General features: G+C 44.3%; 1 protein-coding gene and 1 long non-coding RNA gene across 2 annotated transcripts in view; one reads left to right on the forward strand and one right to left on the reverse strand.

Annotated features, from left to right (window-relative positions):
• The window catches only part of LOC123492890 (keratin-associated protein 21-1-like), a 34,696-nt gene extending 29,955 nt beyond the window's left edge, over positions 1-4,741 (forward strand). Inside the window, exon 6 of the mRNA XM_045226563.1 lies at positions 4,632-4,741. Coding sequence (XP_045082498.1) covers positions 4,632-4,741 — 110 coding nt within the window. The remainder of the gene's footprint in view (positions 1-4,631) is intronic.
• A 13,379-nt stretch (positions 4,742-18,120) lies between these two features.
• Positions 18,121-19,465, reverse strand: LOC121585535. The gene is made up of 3 exons (XR_006003861.1): positions 19,149-19,465; positions 18,907-19,050; positions 18,121-18,790 (listed from the first exon to the last, which is right to left on the reverse strand). It is a non-coding gene; the product is annotated as an uncharacterized LOC121585535 (long non-coding RNA).
• Between the last annotated feature and the right edge of the window lie 1,237 nt (positions 19,466-20,702).

A 20,702-nucleotide genomic window follows, 5' to 3' on the forward strand; every position in this document is an offset into this window, starting at 1 on the left:
CCATCATGTGATCCACAAGCTGTTCCGTGTCGGAAAAAGAACCAAACGTGCTTGCCTGCCTCTTTTCAGGGGTCCAGCAGAAACTGCAGGATGATCATTCACTGTACTGACATAGAAGTTGCTTCTCAGCAAATAATAGAGAGTCATTACAGCAGAGTTACTATTATTTGAATCGAAAAGAGCAGCTTTAACTATTTTTGGAATTAAGTGACTGATTGTGACCACTAGAGTCGGAGGTAAAACACAGTTAATTCGAATATAGTGTTTATAAGTGTGATGAATGGGTTAATTCCAATTGTTACTTGTGCGCATGCGCTAGAGCATGAGGGCAGTTGGGAACATGGCTACTTAGCATTCAGTCGCATGTCATTTGTACATTTGTAACTTGGAGTTTATGTTATTAAATGTGGTAACACATTGAAAATAACCTAGGGATAAAGTCTCTTATATTTAGATATAACCAAGGTCATTACATGGTCTCAGAAGTAGATTTTGTGTAGCCCACCATCAAATCTAACGACGAGGATGACGAAATGCCCAAGTTCAACCCACCAGAGCAATTAAAGTTTGAAAGCCCCGCAGAATAGCCCTGTGTAGCTCTGTTGGTAGAGCATGGCGCTTGCAACGCCAGGGTTGTGGGTTCGATTCCCACGGGGGGCCAGTATGAAAAAATTTATGCACTCACTAACTGTAAGTCACTCTGGATAAGAGCGTCTGCTAAATGACAAAAAAAAAAAAGAATGGCCGGAGTTGGGACAGAGATTCTGCAGTTTCAGGACTGCTACAAAACTGGACAATGATGATGCAGTCATCCAGGTCAGTTCGCTAATCTATGCGATGGGCAGTGAGGCAGAGAAAATACTCAGCTCATTTAAATTAGCTCAGGAGGAGGATAAAACAAACTTTCACGGAATCTCATTCGCGAGCGGGCATGTTTTTTGCCAAAGAGAGAGAGAAAAGGCAGAAATGTACATCATAGCTCTTTATGAGCTAGCTGAGAACTGTGATTTCGGTGCTAAAAGGGATGAACCTATCCGAGAGTAGTGGGCATCACAGACAAAGAACTCTCTCAAAAGTTACAGTTGATGCCGACATTGACGGTAGCACAGGCTATTCAACAACTGCGGCAGTCTGAGGATGTTGCTAGGCAGATTAGCTTGCAGACTGGGGAGCCGCAGCACAGGCTAGTACATTATGTAGCTAGCAGCAGCTCTGCTAGGACGAGAGAGAGCTACGGGGAGAAAAGGGGCGGCGCTAAAATAAGCCACAATGCAAAGTAATGTGAAAGATGTGGTAAAAGCAGGCATGCTAACCAGGAAAGATGCCCAGCATTCAAAAGCACTTGCAACAACTGTAATAAGAAAGGATATTGGAAACGTGTGTGTAAAAGCAAACCACAATCTGTGAGGGAGATCACAGAAGAGATAGATCAAGTCCATTTTCTGGGCTCAGTTAGCAAGGAGGCTAGGGAGAAAAACTGGACTGTACTGCTCAACATAGGGGACAACCCTACAAGCTTTAAAACAGACACAGGCGCAGACGCAAGCATTATTAGTGAAGAGACTTTTAAGCAACTCTCACCGAGGAGAAAATTGCACCCCGCTGAAGTGCGTCTAAGCAGCCCAGGGAGCGAGTTAAAGTGTCTAGGCCAGTTTCAGGCTAACACTAGCTACAAGGGACAACAGTACAGTTTCCTTGTGTACGTGATACCAGGAGGGAGTGTCAACAATCTGTTTAAACGTGCAACTGCTGCATATATGGGCCTGGTTAAGCGCATAAACGAGGTCAGTGATGTTTTTCGGGTCTTGCGGGAAACTAAAAACTGAACCAGTGAAAATAGTCTTAAAGGAGGAAGGCCAGCCATACGTAGTACATGCAGCCAGGGCGAAGTACCGCTGCCGCTAAAGTGAAAATGGAGCTAAATCGCATGGAAACCGAGGACATAGCGGTAAAAGTAACCGAGCCGACAGAATGGTGTGCCGCTACATGAGGAGAGCAGCAAGCTGACTACATTCATTACCCCTTTTGGGAGATACCACTTCAAACATCTCCCGTTCGGGATAACCAGTGCCTACGAGAATTTACAAAGGAAAATGAATGAAACTCTGCAAGGGCTCGAGGGTGTGGCTATATACACTACCAGTCAAAAGTTTGGACACACCTACTCATTCAAGGGTTTTTCTTTATTTTTTACTATTTTTTACATTGTAGAATAATAGTGAAGACATCAAAACTATGAAATAACACATATGGAATCATGTAGTAACCAAAAAAGTGTTAAACAAATCAAAATATATTCTATATTTGAGATTCTTCAAATAGACACCCTTTGCCTTGATGACAGCTAAAACACTCTTGGCATTCTCTCAACCAGCTTCATGAGGTAGTCACCTGGAATGCATTTCAATTAACAGGTGTGCCTTCTTAAAAGTTAATTTGTGGAATTTCTTTCCATCTTAATGTGTTTGAGCCAATCAGTTGTGTTGTGACAAGGTAGAGTGGGTATACAGAAGATAGCCCTATTTGGTTAAAGACCAAGTCCATATTATGGCAAGAATAGCTCAAATAAGCAAAGAGAAACGACAGTCCATTAAGATATGAAGGTCAGTCAATACGGAACATTTCAAGAACTTTGAAAGTGCAGTCGCAAAAACCATCAAGCGCTATGATGAAACTGGCTCTCATGACGACCGCCACAGGAATGGAAGACCCAGAGTTACCTCTGCTGCAGAGGATAAGTTCATTAGAATTGCCAGCCTCAGAAATTGCAGCCGAAATAAATGCTTCACGGAGTTCAAGTCACAGACACATCTCAACATCAACTGTTCAGAGGGGACTGTGTGAATCAGGCCTTCATGGTCGAATTGCTGCAAAGAAACCACTACTTAAAGGACACCAATAAGAAGAAGAGATCTGCTTGGGCCAAGAAACACGAGCAATGGACATTATACCGGTGGAAATTTGTCCTTTGGTCTGGAGTCCAAATTGGAGATTTTTGGTTCCAACTGCTGTGCCTTTGTGAGATGCGGTGTGGGTGAACAGATGATCTCCGCATGTGTAGTTCCCACCGTAAAGCATGTGATGTGGAAAATAATCACTATACTTTATTATAGAGAGAAGGATCAGGACAACTGTCACTTCCTTGGAAGAGAATCTGAAACCAAACTGGCCTGACCAGGAAAAGGTCAGACAGGCAAATGCTGCTGCAAACTGGAAGCAGGCGTTTTACTACGACTGCAGGAATGGAGTTAGAAACCTTCCATTACTGAGCCCTGGGGACACAGTGCTCATGAAACTTGATGGACAAAAACACTGGAGGACACCAGCTGTTGTTCAAGGCCCCAGCTCCACCCCATGGTCATACCGGGTGGAAACTGCCCAAGGGGGCAGTTCAGAAGGAACAGGCGCAATCTACAGCTAGTGACAAACACAACGACACCAGACCAGGTCACAGAGACTGTGCCCATGACCTCTGAGGTGTCTGGTGAGTCAGGGGAGACACAAACGGTTTCTCCTCACAGGGACGTGACTCTTCCACAAACAGGAATAGGAACTAATGCCACAGTCATGTTCATATAATCTCAGACATAAATTACTGCAGTTTAAGACCATCCATAGAACGTACTATATGCCAGTGAAACTGAAAATCATGCACTCAGAAATTGTATTATTCTGCTAGAGGTGTAAAGCACAAAAGGGGACATATTTGCATATGTTGTGGTCTTGTGAAGGCTGGCTGAAAGAGTATGTTCTTTTACCTCAGCATGTCTACAGATTCTCCCTTCTCCCTGTTTTTGTTTGCTTGGAAATGTTGCTACTGGAGACTGTTATCAGAAGAAACTGTGTAACCTAGCATTTATAGTGGCTAATAAATGCATTGCCATGAATTGGAAGGTTGGTTATCCTCCCACAATGTATAGAAGAAATGTCAAGTTATGTACAGTATCACTAGATTTATTTTAAGATTAAGGGTATACAGTGCAACTTTCATAAGGTCTGGTTGGATGCCTTATATGGAATACTGTACAACAAAAGGAGTCTGTATTGAAAACATGCCCACGTCAGGGGGAGATACCTATTTAGGCAATCCCTAGCTGCTGGGCTGCTCAGTCCTGGCCCTGGGGGTCTGCTGTACTGCTGGCCTTGGCCTAATACACCTGAAACCAATAATGTATGTTTCACTAAGATCCTAAAGCTGAGTGGGGTGTGTTGGGTTGAGGGACTACAGGGTCGTGGACCCCTAGGGGCTATATTGTGTGCAAGTAAAAATAACTCCACAGTACTATGATATGAATTATATGGAGGGTGTACTGTTTATGTGTGTTAATGTGTAGGTGTATGTGTGTTTTCATTCAACTTTTGTATTCCAAACCTTTCCCCTGAGATATAAAAAAAAAAGATGGAGTGGGTAGCGGTTGTTAACCGTGATGCAATGGATATTGAAGCAAGCATCCCAGATGCTTGCCGTAGTTTTGAAGTAATCGCGAAAAAACAGGCCTTATTTTAGGCATTTTTCACCCTGCCAGCACCTATTAGTTATATTGAGCACTGGCGTGGCACTAACTCGCCTTCCGATTGTTCTACGTCACAATGGCAGCTTCCCTATTGTTAACCTTGGCGGTGTACGTCAGGTTACGGCTACGGCTACGGCTACGGCTACGGCTACGGCTACGGCTACGGCTACGGCTACGGCTACGGCTACGGCTACGGCTACGGCTATGGCTACTTCGTGAGTGCATGAGCTCACTGTTCGCATGGGTACACGTTGTGGTGACCCACAGTGCTAGAGATAGCTGGTGCATAGCCATCAAGCATTAAACATTTTCTGATCATGGTTAACCATATATTTCTTTCTGAAAAAGGTGTAAAACCTAAACAAAACACATGTCCCTGAAATATTTTTCAAGATGTGGGCGATTTAAACTGCCAGAAGACATTTTTTTATCAAGAAATAACCCTTCTCTGTCACACCCTGATCTGTTTCACCTGTCTTGTGCTTGTCTCCACCCCCCCTCCAGGTGTCTCCCATTTTCCCCATTATCCCCTGTTTATTTATGCCTGCGTTTTCTGTTTGTCTGTTGCCAGTTCGTCTTGTCTCGTAAGGCTACCGGCATGTTTTTCCGTACTCCTGTTTTCTCTAGGCCCTGTTTTCTAGTCCTCCCGGTTCTGACCATTTTCTGCCTGCCCTGACCCTGAGCCCGCCTGCCATACCATTCTGCCTGCCCTGACCCCGAGCCTGCCTGCTGTCCTGTACCTATCTGACTCTGACCTGGTTTATGAACTTCTGCCTGCCCTGACCCTGAGCCTGCCTGCCTCCCTGTACCCGTCAGACTCGGAACTGGTTACGAACCTCTGCCTGTCCTTGACCTGCTCTTTGCCTGCCTCCTGTGGTTTAATAAACTACTCTGTGTATTGAACCTTCCGTCTCCTGTGTCTGCATCTGGGTCATATCCTGAGTCGTTTTATTCTCTTTTTTACGATTTGTTGTAAATTTGATATGCATCAAAATCTGTTCGTTAGTAGGCATCGAATTGAGGGAATGCTGCGCAAGTTCACTGAGTTGCAAACCAAATGGATAGGTCTAGCTCATTGATTTGTAGATCTGACGCAGTTGCTGCCTCATATTATGAGCCTAGCAAGTGTCGCAAAGGAGGTATGTAGTACCTCAGAAGGCCACAGGGAGGAGCAAGAGAGCTATAAACCCTTGCTGTTTTTTGCCTTAAAACCCCTACATTTACATTTACATTTTAGTCATTTAGCAGACGCTCTTATCCAGAGCGATTTACAGTTAGTGAGTGCATATATTTTTCATACTGGCCCCCGTGGGAAAACCTAAACCTAACCCTAGGTGTAACCTAGTTTAACCTTAACCTTACGTATAACCTAGTTTAGCCCTAACCCCTAACCCTAGGTATAACCTAATTTAGCCTTAACCCTAATTCTGGGGTAGGGTAGCCAAGAACACTATTAGAAACTATTTTAGTAATAATATTATGTTAGTAAATACCATTATATTACTAAATAGCATTTTCATTGTTATTTAAAAAAAAATTGAAACCTATTTAAGCATTTATTTTTTGTTATTAGTTATTTTATTATATTTATTATTGCAAGGCAGAACACTTGATAATCAAGCCACTTTTTTATGTGTTTTGAACTAGTAACCTCTATGTGAAAGTCCAGCAATTGGCATGGGATAGGTGGGGCAGGTTTGAGACTGATCTCAGGAATTAATAAGAAAAATACAATTTATTTCTCAGCTGCCTCATGTGAATTAATAACTTTTAATTGCTAAATATTTCCAATAGATGGCAGCATAAGACCACGATGCATCAGTTATATGCTACAAGCAGCAATGATTTTCTAAAATGGTCACTGATTACTTTAGATTCTTCAAATAGCCACCATTTTCCTTGATGACAGCTTTGCACACTCTTAGCATTCTCTCAACCAGCTTCACCTGGAATGATTTTCCAACAGCCTTGAAGGAGTCCCCACACATGCTGAGCACTTGTTGGCTGCTTTTCCTTCACTCTGCGGTCCGACTCATCCCAAACCATCTCAATTGGGTTGAGGTCGGGGGATTGTGGAGGCAAGTTCCTCTGATGCAGCAATCCATCACTCTCCTTCTTGGTAAAATAGCCCTTACACAGCCTGGAGGTGTGTTGGGTTATTGTCCTGTTGAAAAACAAATGATAGCCCCACTAAGCCCAACCAGATGGGATGGCATATCGCTGCAGAATGCTGTGGTAGCCATGCTGGTTAAGTGTGCCTTGAATTCTAAATAAATCACAGACAGTTTCACCAGCAAAGCACCCCCACACCATAACACCTCCTCTTCCATGCTTTACAGTGGGAACTACATATGCGGAGGTCGTCCGTTCAACCACACCGCGTCTCACAAAGACACGGCGGTTGGAACCAAAATCTAAAATTTGGACACCAGACCAAAGGACACATTTCCACCGGTCTAGTGTCCATTGCTCGTGTTTCTTGGCCCAAGCAGGTCTCTTCTTATTATTGGTGTCCTTTAGTAGTGGTTTCTTTGCAGCATTTAGACCATGAAGGCCTGATTCACACAGTCCCCTCTGAACAGTTGATGTTGAGATGTGTCTGTTACTTGAACTCTGTGAAACATTTATTTGGGCTGCAATTTCTGAGGGTTAACTCTGGGTCTTCCATTCCTGTGGTGGTTCTCATGTGAGCCAGTTTCATCATAGTGCTTGCACTTGAAGAAAAGTTATTGAAATGTTCCATATTGACTGACCTTTATGTCTTAAAGTAATGATGGACTGTCGTTTCTCTTTGCTTATTTGAGCTGTTCTGGCCATAATATGGACTTGGTCTTTTACCAAATAGGGTAAAAGACCAAGTCCATATTATAAATAAATATATACATAGTCACATTCACTATTGACTTTGGGATATATTAACCAGTTTTCCAAAGACACTATTGTGTTATACAGTTTTAAACAGTTTTTATGTACAGAGGAAGGATACATGAACCTGCTCTCAGAATATCTCTCTCAGACTGAAGAGCAGGCAGACCAACTTTCCAAATAGGAGAGAAGCAGTCAAAACCCACTAGCTGTTCTTTCTAGGAAAAAAAAAAAAATGGTATGTCTGAAGACCTCTCGTATTGCCAACCTTACTACAATGGCAGCAAATATTTTTATGAATTCGACAACACATAATGAAAGGAAACTTTATTAATATCACACCTTTTTCTGAAGTGAATGGTTTCACCCACTACTCTGCCCGTGAACGGCGGTGTTCTTTGATATCTACATTGAGCGCAGTGCGAGCGAGGTTGATGGAAACTCTAAATTTTTACTTTGTCACACTCACCCCCTCAGAATTCCATCAACCCATACAGACCTTAAATACACATTACTAGGGCGGGGACTTTAAACCTGTTAAAGAATACCTGAAGGGGTAAACCTTAGCCATGAGCTGTCCATAGGACTGTACAAAACATTGTACAAAGGAATAACGTGTCTAACAAGCATTTTCATAGCGTCAACAAGTCTCTTTACTGGTCTAACAACCCTTCTGTACTTGTACATGTCACACTACCCTCCCTTAAAGGATTCTTAGAGCTTTGTGAATTTACTGTATCGAGGGAGTTGTCCTTAACACTGTCTTTTAGGGGAGATAGCCTGCTGCTTCGGGCCTGTTCACTTGGGCCAACTTCACTGATCCTGGTACTATTCTGGGTGGGCGATTTGCTTGTTTGAACTTGATCACTTGGGACAAAGTCACTGACCCTTATACTGCTCTTGGAGGGTGTTTCTATCTCATCAGCCAAGGGTTCAAGCTATCATCCTCAGAGTGGGAAGGGTCTCCTTCTGGGTCTCTGTCACTAATGCTCGGAAATTCGGGAATGCTCCATGTGACCAGAGTCACTTCTTCTAGATTCCTGCTCATATTCAGCATCTCCCATTGACTCGGTTTCTCCATTACTCTTTTGTCCTATCAACGAGGACCCGGAGGCGTCCATAGCATCATTGAATACTTTTGGACTGACTGCGGAGGATCCAGACTGCAGTTCTCTGGTCATCACTGCCCCCATCCACATCCAGTAGTGGTTTGGTCTCATAGTTCTGGCATCTGCAAAACTCTCCTCTGAAAGGATGGAGGGAACGGTTGTATCCTCTTCAGCCTCTCCAATCGGAAGAAAGTTCACAGGAAGTAAGAAGTTGCGGTGTACAACCTTGCTCTTGTCTGTGGAAGGGTTGACTACTCTGTAGATGTGCAGATCTGGGTTGCTCCAGCTGATGACATAGATGGTAGATTCCCACACATCTGCCAATTTCCGTTTGCCCAGTTCTTTCTGGTTGACTAAGACAACTTTGTCACCGACCTCCAGTGTGCATCCTCTCACCTTCTTAACATATTCTCTTGCCTGCTTCTTCTGTGCCTTTTGATGTGTTCTTCTGTGCGTCACGCACTGCCTCCTGAAGATCTCTTTGAAAGGAGTCTACAAATTCGCTGTAGCCCAAAACGGTCTCGTCTCTCAGAATACTTCCAAACATAGCATCGACCGGTAGCTGTGGGGTCCACCCAAACATTTAGGAAAATGGGGCGAACCCGGTTGTCTCATGTACGGTACAGTTATATGCAAACGTGAGGCCATTTCTCTTTCGTCCGTGGAGGCAAGGCTCAAATCATATTCCCCAAAGTACGATTCAATCTTTGTTTGCCCATTGTACATTGGGTGATACAGAGTTGTGTGAGATTTCTTCACTCCTGCCAAGTCCATTAGCTCTGATATCAGCTTGCTCTCAAAGTTGTCCCCTTGGTCGCTTAAAAGACGCAGAGGAAAACTGTAAATACAGAAAAAGTTGTTCCACAGTTTCTGGGCAACTTGTTTTGCTGTCTGATTTGTGCAAGGGAAGGCAAGAGCTACTTTGGTAAAATGGTCTGTTACTACTAGTATGTCAATACTCTCTCCATCCTTTCCTTCAGCCGACCAGAAATTGATACAGACCAACTCTAGTGGCGCACTTGTCTTAATCGATTCAAGAGGAGCTCTTGCACATTCTCTGCTGTGACTTGTTGAGTGGTACCATCCCTGACGAATGGTACACGGCTGAGTAAGTTGGCGGGTATGTTCTGTGGCCCAGATATGTATTTCAGATCAAAGTCATACGGGGCTAGCTTCGTCACCCACCTCTGCTCGCAGGCATCAAGTTTAGGCTTTGTCAGTATGTGATTGATCTGTCAGGACAGTAAACTGGGCACCCTTTAGCCAGTGACAAAAATATTCACATGCAGCCCATTTCAATGCAAGAAACTCTAGACGATGGGTTGGATATCTTGCTTGGGATTTGTTGAGGGATTTACTAGCAAACGCAATGGGTCTACATTTACTCTCGCCCTCTGGGATCTGGCTCAGAACAGCACCTAGGCCGTAAATTGAAGCATCAGTCGAAAGTATGAAGGGTTTACTGAAGTCTGGGTGCGCTAAAACTACAGCGTTTATCACAGCTGCTTTTAACTCATCAAAGGCAAGTTTACACTCACTCGTCCTGTCTTCAGGTGTCAGCCTCCAGGACGGCCTACTCTGTTAAACAGTACAGTGGCTTGCCGATTTTTGAAAACCCTTTAATAAAGTGGGAGTAACAGTTAATCATTCCGGGAAATGACTGGACCCTCTTCAGTGCAGGGTTTTCCCATCCATATCCATGAGATCAGCGGATGTCATCTCACTGATGGCCGTCACTTTTCCCTCGTCAGTCTGGATCCCATGAGATATCACATGGCCCAAGAATTTCACAGAATGCCTAAGGAAGTGGCACTTCTTTGGGTCAAGCTTCAAGTTGTTGTTTGAGAGTCTACTGAAAACCATCTCCAACCGTTCAGGTGCTTCTTGTTCATTTTTACCAAAGACTGGTAAGTAATCTAGATAGCACAAAAGGGAGAGATAGTTCTGGTCCCCAAAGATTGACATCATCATCCTGGCAAATGTAGCTGGGCTGTTGCAGAGCAACTGAGCCATTCTGTTATATTTGAAAAGGCCCTGGTGTGGTAACGGCTGTGTATTTACGATCCTGTTCATGTATGGGAATATTGTAAAATCCCGATGTCAGATCCATTGTGCTGAAAAGGCAGTTTCCGCCCAATGACGCCAGTGCATCGGCTTGATTTGGTAGGGGATAAGCATCCTTCTCAGTTCTCGTGTTGAGCCATCGGAAATCTGTACAGATTCTGAGTTCAACATTTGGTTTCCAGACAAGAACGAGAGGGGATGCCCACTCACTATTCGATTTCCTGAGAATGTCACGTCCTTCCATTTCTTCCAAGGTTTGATTCAGTTTTTGGAAGTCACATGGAAGTCTGAAAGGCCTTTCATCTTTTGTCTTGCTTCGCCACAGTCCAGTTTCCCTCTGGAAAATTTGCTGTCGTATTTCATAACCAGGTCTGCCATCTTGTTTTTCCATTCATCTGATACTTCACAGGAGGCAATGTCAACATCAGTCAGACCCATTTCTTTCAACACATCAGCATATGTGCGTTTTGCTGTCTGTTCAGTTGTGGTTCCAATGACATTATGTGTGACATCTTGTTTATCATCACATTGTCCACAGCAGCTGCTGTTTAACTCCAGGTCTTCTAATGCTATACATGGGTATACATCTGCCAGTTTTGCATTGCGCTTCAGTGTAACCGGGCGGTCTTGGAGATGAACCACCTTCATGGGGATCCATTTGTCACCCCACAGTGGGCACACAGTATGACCCACTAACACACTCCTCTGTGCTGCTCGGGACGTTGTGAGCTCTACAATAACAGCACTGCCAATGGAAAAGGGCCCTTTTCCTTTCAGCCTACCCCAGACTAAGTGTTCATGTTTTGGGGATAGTTTCACACACTTGTTGAGAAAGACAGTGGAAACTTGTTTTTCAGGGATTTTACTTCCTTGCCAACGGTCAACATTTGCCAGTATGCTTGGAAGTGCACCTGATTAATCAGAAAGGCCATTGGCTGATTGTGATATTGTTTTCCAATATCCCTCTGTACTTTTCAGTTGATGGAGGACATGTTTCAGTACATTTGTTCCAATGATCACGTCATCAGTTTTCCCTGGCACAACTAAGACTGGCACCAGCATCTTGCAGTTCATTAATTAGATATGGAGCTCATATTCACATTTGGGATCGACCTGTTGCCCTCCACATCCAATGAGTACTACAGGAGTAGACATCTTCAAGCTTTCAGTTAAGACATGTTTTTGAAGCAATGAATGCTCGGCAGATTCACTTAACGCACAGGCCATTGAACCACTATCAATGAGTCCTCTTAGTTCTACTGAGCCCTGCACGGTCACTGGTGCATAGAACATACTTTATTTACCGGTGTAGCTGCTTCCTGCTACAGGTTTCACTTTATCTGGCACGTCAGCCTGGGGCATATCAATCTGACCAAGCCAGGATAGCGCTGGTGATTTCGCTACTTAAAGGAAAGGCGCTGGATTGGGCCACGGCAGTCTGGGAAGAAGGTGAGGCCGCGGCGCTTTCCTACTCCACCTTCCTCAATCGGTTAAGGGCGGTGTTTGATCATCCCACGGAGGGAAGGACGGGGGTGAGCGTCTCCTCCAGCTACAATAGGGAGAGGGGCCCGCGTCCGAGTACCCTCTGAGCTTACGCACGGTGGCGGCATCTTCCGGCTGGAATGAGCGTGCACTGTGCACGGTCTTCAGGAGAGGCTTACGGGAGGACATCAAGACGGAACTCGCATGTCGGGACGACGAGATGGACCTTGATACCCTCATCGCCTCTGAGGAGGGCATGGGTGCGGTCCTCTCCCAGCGGCAAGCTAAGCCAGAGAAAATGTATCCCTGTGCCTTTTTCTCTAAAAAGCTTACCCCCGCAGAGAGGACCTATGGAGTTGGAGACAGGGAGCTGTTGGTGGTGGTCCTCGCTCTGGAGGAATGGAGACATTGGCTGGAGGGCGCAGTCCATCCATTCCGGATTCTTACTGACCACCGGAATTTGGAGCACATATGGGCAGCGAAACAGATGAACTCTCGTCAAGCCAGGTGGGCCCAATTTCTTACTCGCTTTCAGTTCATTCTGTCCTACCGCCCAGGATCCCAGAATGTGAAAGCCGACGCCCTCTCCAGGATGCACCATACCGGAGAAAGGAAGGATCTGGGGGGTCCTAACCTGCCCCCGTCTCTCATTGTTGCACCTGTCATTTGGGATGTAGACAAAGACATCCGCCTGGCGACTCAGGAGTACCCAGCGCCTGCCAACGCCCCTCTGGGGCGCGTGTATGTACCCACCAGTGTCCATGACCGCCTGCTGACCTACTTACATAGCTGCCACCGCACTACTTCCACCTCTTCCTTTTCTCTGCTCATTCCAGAGACGATTCGCTTGGTAAGAGCTCTATGTTAGAGTGTACAAGCGCAGAAGTATACCCGCAGCTATTCAATACTGGAGCAGCTAGCTAGCTAGCCTCTCCATCAGGGTACTCTGCTGTCCCCCCACTCGGTTTGGCATGTTCCATCTCGTTTGGGTTTCGTCCTTGTTTTTATTACTTGTGACAGTGTACCAACCTGGGCGATACTCGGTTTGGTCTACCATTATTGCGGCAATGAGGGTTTGTCTTAGTTGTCTGTGTGACTTGTCTGTCCACTGGAACCCTCCTGGATATAGCCTTCGGGTTCAGGGACCGCGCCTACCCCGCAAGATCGGGAGACTGTGTATGTTTCGCTCCAGCGGGCTTGTAGTTCTCCCCTGAGAATGAGCTAGGTGTCGCGAGGCGCACCACGTTTCATCTCTCACAGGGCGGAGCCATCTTGCCTATAGACTCTTGTGTGTTCCACAGTAAACGAGCTACAGTGTATAGGGTAGCTAGCTTAACAAGAGGTGACCATTGCAGGACTAAGCACGGTTATAAACACACTTTCCCTTAAGTCCTGCCAACCAACACCCCCACATATATATAGCAAGAGATAAGCTATAAACTTGGCCCGAGTTACAGCCGACCCACACATATGAAGCAAGAAATAAGCTATAAACGTGTGTGAGGTAGAATGCCCTGCCCCTTCACGGTCAGGCAGTTTACAATGTTGGCTTAATTATTTTTCAACAAGGAAAAGTTACAGCCATTCATGTCTCCTCTCCATCATTCAGACAAAGGCTGATACTGGGTCCGTAGTAATCTTTACTATTATACAGTATTACTCAGTGTTTACTATAAACAGTATATTACACTGTTGGCTTAATTCTTTCCACAAAGAAAAGGTACAGCCATTCAGGTCTCCTCTCCTTCAGATAGTGTATGAGACTAAGGCTGATACTGTAGGTTCCATTTTATACTATCGTACAGCATTGCGCAGTGTATACTATGGACTGTTGGCTTCATTACACTGGTGCTTCATTACACTGGTGATTTTTTCACAAAGTTGCTGGCTTGCGATAGTATTTGTTACACTATTTTACAGTACAGACAGTAATTATCATAGTTTCCCTTGGAAACTCACATCTCAGCTCTATTACACTGAGGGTTTCAGTGTGTAGCTGTGTTTACTATAGTTCTGTAGCACTACTTTACAGTACAGACAGTAACTATCCCTTAATTGCAAACTGACATCTCTATTATACTACTGTTTTTTTCACACATTGTGTAGCTGGGTTTACTATAGTTTTTTCTGTTGAACTACTTACAGTAGGCTACATACAGTAACGATGCGTTTCCAGTGACTATCCTTGTTCCCCTTGGAAACTCACTTTTCAGCTATTACACTGCGGTCTTCCAGTGTGTAGCTGGGGTTACTAGTTTTCTGTTGTACTTACAGTTAAGACAGTAACTATCCTAGTTTCCCCTGGGAACTCATATCTCAGCTCTATTACACTGAGGCTTTCAGTATATAGCTGGGTTTACTATAGTTTTGTTACATTACTTTACAGTACAGACAGTAACTATCCTAGTTTCCCTTAGAATCTCACATAACAGCTAGATTACACTGCTGGTCTTACGCAGTGTGTAGCTAGCGTTGCCATATTCTTTGTTATAATGCAGGGTATACACTACCTATCTCTTCTTCCCACAGAGATAAACTACCATTTCCAGTATGGCTAGATTCTACACCCTCAGGTGGTGCTACAGCTTTGGGACAGGTTCGGGAGAGCACAGGTGGACATGTTTGCATTTAAGGAGAACACTCATTGCCCCAGCTGGTTCTCGATGTCGGACCCTATGGGTCTGGACGCCCTCGCACACGATTGGCCGGCAACGCCGCTTTACGCTTTCCCACCATTTCCCCTGATCACAGCTACGCTAGTCATCTTGACTGGCCATCAGCTGCTCTTGATAGCTCAATGCTGGCCGAGACCACCACTGTTCAGCCTTCTGTTGTCTATCCTCTCGGGGACCCCATGGCAGCTGCCCCTGAGGCCCGACCTTCTCTTCAGGCTTCGGGCTTGGCCTCTGAGAGGCGTTAGTGGACCAGTCTAGGCCTTCAGGACAATGTGGTGAACACGTTGCAGAGCGCCATGGTTTCTTCCACTAATGCATCATATCAAAATGTGGTGGTGCATATTCTGTACCTGGTTTGAGAACCATATGTGAATACGGTTTTCACAGTCACTGCTCGATGCGGGCCGAGCGGCATCCACATTGAGAGTGTATTTAGCCACTATCTCGGCATGCCATGACGAAGGCCAAGTGGGACCCATGGCTGGCAACCCATTGCTCTCCAAATTTATGAAGGGAGTTCGACGTCTGTGTCCAGCAATGGCCTGCTCGGTGGCAAACTGGAACGTTGACATGGTGCTGTCAGTGCTTGCTAAGCCGCCCTCGAGCCTCTAGAGTCGATGACTTTGAAGCACCTATCCATGAAGGTGGCATTCTTGTTGGCTATTACCTCCACTAAGAGGGTGAATTAACTTGATGCCTTTTCAGTGAGCACTGAATGTTTTTCAGAATGGGTCCAGACAAGAGGAGTGTCACCCTCCGTCTTAACCCCTCATTCTTGCCAAAGGTCCTGTTTGACAAACATGTGAACCGGCTCTTACAGTTGTCCGCATATGCTCCTCCCGCGGCTGCGGGTTAGCTGGGTGTTTTTTTCCCCAAGTGTGCTCTGCCCGGGTCAGGGCCTTAGACACTTACATTACACAGACACAGGCAATACGACAGTATGATCGGCTATTTGTTTACTATGGTGAGAGAGTTCTTGGCCAGAGCCTATTGCTACAGAGACTCTCACATTGGATTGTGGACACTATTGCTACAGAATATCAACTGGCCAGCCGACCTCTGCCATCTGCTGTAGTGGCACATTCTACTAGAGGAGTAGCTACATCGTGGGCACTGCTCCGAGGAGTTCCCCTCAATGGCATTTGCGCCTCAGCCAGTTGGGCATCGTCTAGCACCTTTTTCTAGGTACTATCGAGTCATTGTTGCCCACACCAATGAGGTTGGAACGGCTGTGCTGGGTGTTGCCTCCGCTTCCCTGAGTGGGGACGGAGGGACATAGCAACTATGACTGCCCTGAGCTCAGTCCTACGGGACTTTGCTCTCTGTCTGGCCCTTACCTAGTTCACCGATTAATCTGGTATTGTGATATCATATTGGAGTCATCCAATATAGTGCTACATAACGAAGGTTACGTATGTAACCACGGTTATGTGAGCTATTGGATCATTCCAATCCTCTTTGTCGGGGATCTACAGCGCCTCGAAAAGGACACGAGGTGGAAGTAGTGCGGCGGAAGCTATTTAAGGGGGTCAGCCACAGCACTACCCGGTACACAAAAATGTATGCACGCATGACTGTAAGTCGCTTTGGATAAAAGCGTCTGCTAAATGGCATATTATTATTATTATTATTACAACACATGCCAACTCAATGTTTGAAGTGGTGCACTTTTTAAAATGTGTTTTTCAGTCATTAATATTTAAGCTTGACATGTGGGAGCATCATGATTTAATTAGAGTCCCTTAGTAAACCTTCATGTCAAATAATGTTCGGATATGTTCATCTGTTCTTCAGTTACAAATCATTAAAGTTTGGATAAATTGCACCTTTGGGGGGTGCTACTGAGCACCTCATGGCCAGCAGGGTATGGGATTGCACAAATATGTCTGTCATCCCAAATATATTTTGTGCCAAGCCACAATTCTGAGCTACAACAAACAAAAAATATCATTTTTTGGATTCCATGACCAGACATGGCTTGTTAAAATAGAAGGCTTTCTAGGGGTGTATAGAGCCTCATGGCAGAAAACAAGTGTAAGTATGTAAATGCTTATAAAAAACCTTTATATGGCCATTCAACCCCTATACCCATTATCCTCATAATGACCATAACCGCCCCTCTATTGCCATGGTCTTCGGCACCAAATATCTCTGATAAGCAAGACAATTATGCACTGAATTCTCACCGCCTATCCAAATAGAGCAGCTATGCCATGATTTGGCTTTCACCTTCAGAAAATACATCCCTCTGTTAGTAGCCCACAGAACCCAAGCAGATAAACGCACCTTGTCGCAAAACATGCCACATGTCAATATGATGCAGTGGTAGCCTCCAGAAAGAATGCACGTAAGCTAATAAACGTAATAGCATGGTAGGTTATATATACAGTATATAAGCTATGATGATATACACACAGGCCTATATATATATTTAAATCTATAGCTACACCTAGCCTTTTATAGGCCTATAATAAACTCCTAAATGAAGATGAGCTTATTATCACACATAGGCCTATATTACGTAACCTATTTGAAGATCAATTGGCAATATAAGCTATAAACAGTTGTTCCCTGTTACAAATCGTAATACAATGGAAAGGGGACTATAGTGGTTTATGCTGCTGTGAAGCCACGTTTGGATGTTAGGCAGATAATTGGTCTTCATCCTTTTTTCACGTTGCTTGTAGGCTACTTACCGTACCTTGACTGTCTGACATAAGCGTGCAATTTCATCTGGGGAAAGTAACAGGAGCCCTGCACTGCCTAAATAGTGCAACACTGTATCAGCCCCTTCAAAACGCCCTACCCCTCACGCAGGTCCACTGATGTCAGAATTTGCCTACATATTCAATTAGCTTTTCAAAATGCAATATTCCCATCACTTTTGATTATTGTTTTCTCATTACTCAAAATAAAATCACTAGGCCTACTAAAGTGGTTCAGACCAATCAACTGCTCATAAGTAATAGGCTCACTGCTCATAACCTATATCAGCATTGTTCCAGGTGCATATCTTAGTAGGCTATAGTTATATATTTTTTTATACCGTGAATAGATCAATTTACATAAATACATTTTGGTAAAACAACTTTATCAAATCATATGCGGCTGTAAATAGGCATATTACATGATCTCCTTCATCAGCCAGTAAGCTTCAGTAGGACACATGGAAAGAGCCCCTATGTCCTACCATTTGAAATAATGGTGTAGGGTACAATGCACTGCTGAAATATATGGGTTGGGCTACAGTATATTCTACTCAATATAAGATTTTCGTTGACACACTGTTAAATGATTTAAAGTCAAACAGAATGCTGCACTAACACTTTTCATTACATCAAAATAATTCATTCATACTATGTAATCGATTGAAGCACACACACACAGAGCTGTTAGTGCTTAATGCTTTTGTTTATTAAGACCTTTACTTTATTAATTTTAGCAGTCCCATTGAGACCAAGGACTCTTTTGCAACTCACAATTACACAAAAATCACACAATCACGGCAGCATAGAAAATACTCCCAAGAAAATATTTAAAAAACAATCCTGAAGAACAACCACATTCCTCAGTAAAGAGGTCCTCAGCCAATTTTGTGAATTACTGATGATGTCTCCATAGTCTAGGACCGGAAGAAATAGAGGAGAGGAGGTGAGGAGAGGAAACATGGCAACAAATGTGCTGAATTGAGACATTCCTTCTCCACTAGCGTGTCATCAGGCAAATAACATTTCCTGGATGGTTTCAGAGGTCAGGGGTCAACATCGGGAGACCAGGCTGCTCTTGAGGGAGGTGGTGGCATCCTTCTCCCTCTCCTGCGGGAGAGAGAGAGAGACAGAGAGAAAGAGACAGGGGTGGTGTATGATTTCAGAAAGGAAAGTCATCATCTGAGCTCTCAGCAATAGGACTATCTTTATCTGTTTTCATCTTCATCAGTCATCAAAAATAGTTCATTCTCCCAAAATCAGCTTGTGGTAGGTGTTCCTGGTGTTGTCTTGGTCTCGTGTCAGTTCACTCAATCTTCTCTTCAGGAGGCAGGTAAGGCCATTCCTCCCTTCCTCTGACAACTCCACTGCATTGCCTAAAAGTCACATAAAGCAGTAAATTATTTACCATTCCACTACACAAAATAGTGTGGAGGATATTTGTAAAGCAAGACAAAAGTTCAGTCCAAAAATAGTATAAACCTCAACTTACTCTGATCTTGCAGCTGTAGGGACAGCGGATCCAGAGTTCCCGCTGCTCTTTGTAGGCTCCCCCAGTGCCTCTTCATCTCCTGCGGTCTGTTCACCAACATCAGTCTGTCAAAGATTGCCTTATTGATGGTAAGCTGGCTGTTGCCTGTGGTGATACGAGATGTAAACTCACAGAGGTATATAACAGAAAAACAGCAATGATTGTTCAATCACAATAGATACCTTCTGCAATCATATACTTACTGTTTCCAACTCTCTCCCATGGCCACACCAAGTTGTCAGTATTGAGCAGCTCATCCACTGTGGGGAGCCTAAACTCTGCCTGCTGCTCGTGAAGTTGAACAATGGCAGCTGTCAAGGCCGCCTTGTCCTCAACAATTTATCCGAATCTGATGCCTCCTCTTGTTGCCGTCTGAATAAAAAAGGGTCATTAGACAGACTGTAGATTTAAGCAATAAAGCCAGAGGGGGTGTGGTATATAGCCAATATACCACAGCTAAGGGCTGTTCTTATGCACGATGCAATTATAAGGGTGGCTACTTAATATAAAATACATTTAGATTTTTCTGTTTTGGTTACTAAATTATTCCATATGTGTTATTTCATAGTTTTGATGTCTTCACTATTATTCTACAATGTAGAAAATTGTAAAAATAAAGACCCTTGAATGAGTAGGTGTGTCCAAACTTTTGACTGGTACTGTATGTCATAAAATTATGATATATTGTAGGTCATTATTAGATATATTGTACATATGTCATTCAATTACAAGTGCAGAACTATGTGGTTTTAATGTACATTAGCTCTTATTTTGGGAGTAATATAATATTTTGAATCTATTTTCAATACATGCAACCGAAGAGTTCATGCCTGCAAGGCAGAGGCTTAGGTAACAGTCAATCGGTCTGAGGATTTTAAAGTTTTATAGCACTACTTTGTATTTAATCCCACATTGAAATGAAAGCCAGTGAGCTAGCTAAAATTGGTCAGTATATTGCAACTGTATTTAGTACTAGTTAGAAATGTCCTAACAAAGTAGTCATGCTGCCTGACAGTTGAACGACAACGCTAGCCTTAACTAGGCCCTTACTCTCTTGCTGTTGTTGTGTGTAGTGTGATTTCCTTAGGGTCAAGCGACCTAGCTTCAAGCCTACCTCAGGTCAATACCCCCTCCAACCCTTCCTACCATTTTCTACTCTGATGAGCAGATAGTGCATGAGGGTCAAAAGCCCGTCCTGTTAAGGCATGGGTTGTGTTTTCTGAACCGAGGGAGTAGTGTAATGATCCTAGCCTTGATAAGTCTGTTAAGAAACCCCCCAAGGGAGATCTCGCTCTTGGCATCTCCCTTGAGGTTACTTTAGGGCAGGGTTACCCAACCCTTTCCTCTGGCCCCCGCAGACATTTCAAATTTGAGTTTGAACCCTTAACTGGCACACCTGGTTCAATAAGTCAACTAATCATCAAGTCTTTGACTAATTAAATCAGGTGTGGCAGGTTAGGGTTTAGGTGGGGCCAGAGGAGAAGGTTGGGAAACCCTGCTTTAGGGTCAGATGCCCTAGGGTACGTGTCAAACTCAGTCCATGGAGGGCCGACTGTCTGCAGGTTTTTGCTCAACCCTTGTACTTCATGGATGAATTAAGGTCACTAATTAGTAAGGAACTCCCCTCACCTGGTTGTCTAGGTCTTAATTGAAAGGAAAAACCAAAAACCCGCGGACACTTGGCCCTCCGTGGAATGAGTTTGAAACCCCTGCCCCAGGGTCAAGCTCTACTTAGGGCGACACTCACCCCCGCCATT

The sequence above is a fragment of the Coregonus clupeaformis genome, chromosome 17 (assembly GCF_020615455.1).
Source record: "Coregonus clupeaformis isolate EN_2021a chromosome 17, ASM2061545v1, whole genome shotgun sequence".
Lineage (NCBI taxonomy): Eukaryota > Metazoa > Chordata > Actinopteri > Salmoniformes > Salmonidae > Coregonus > Coregonus clupeaformis.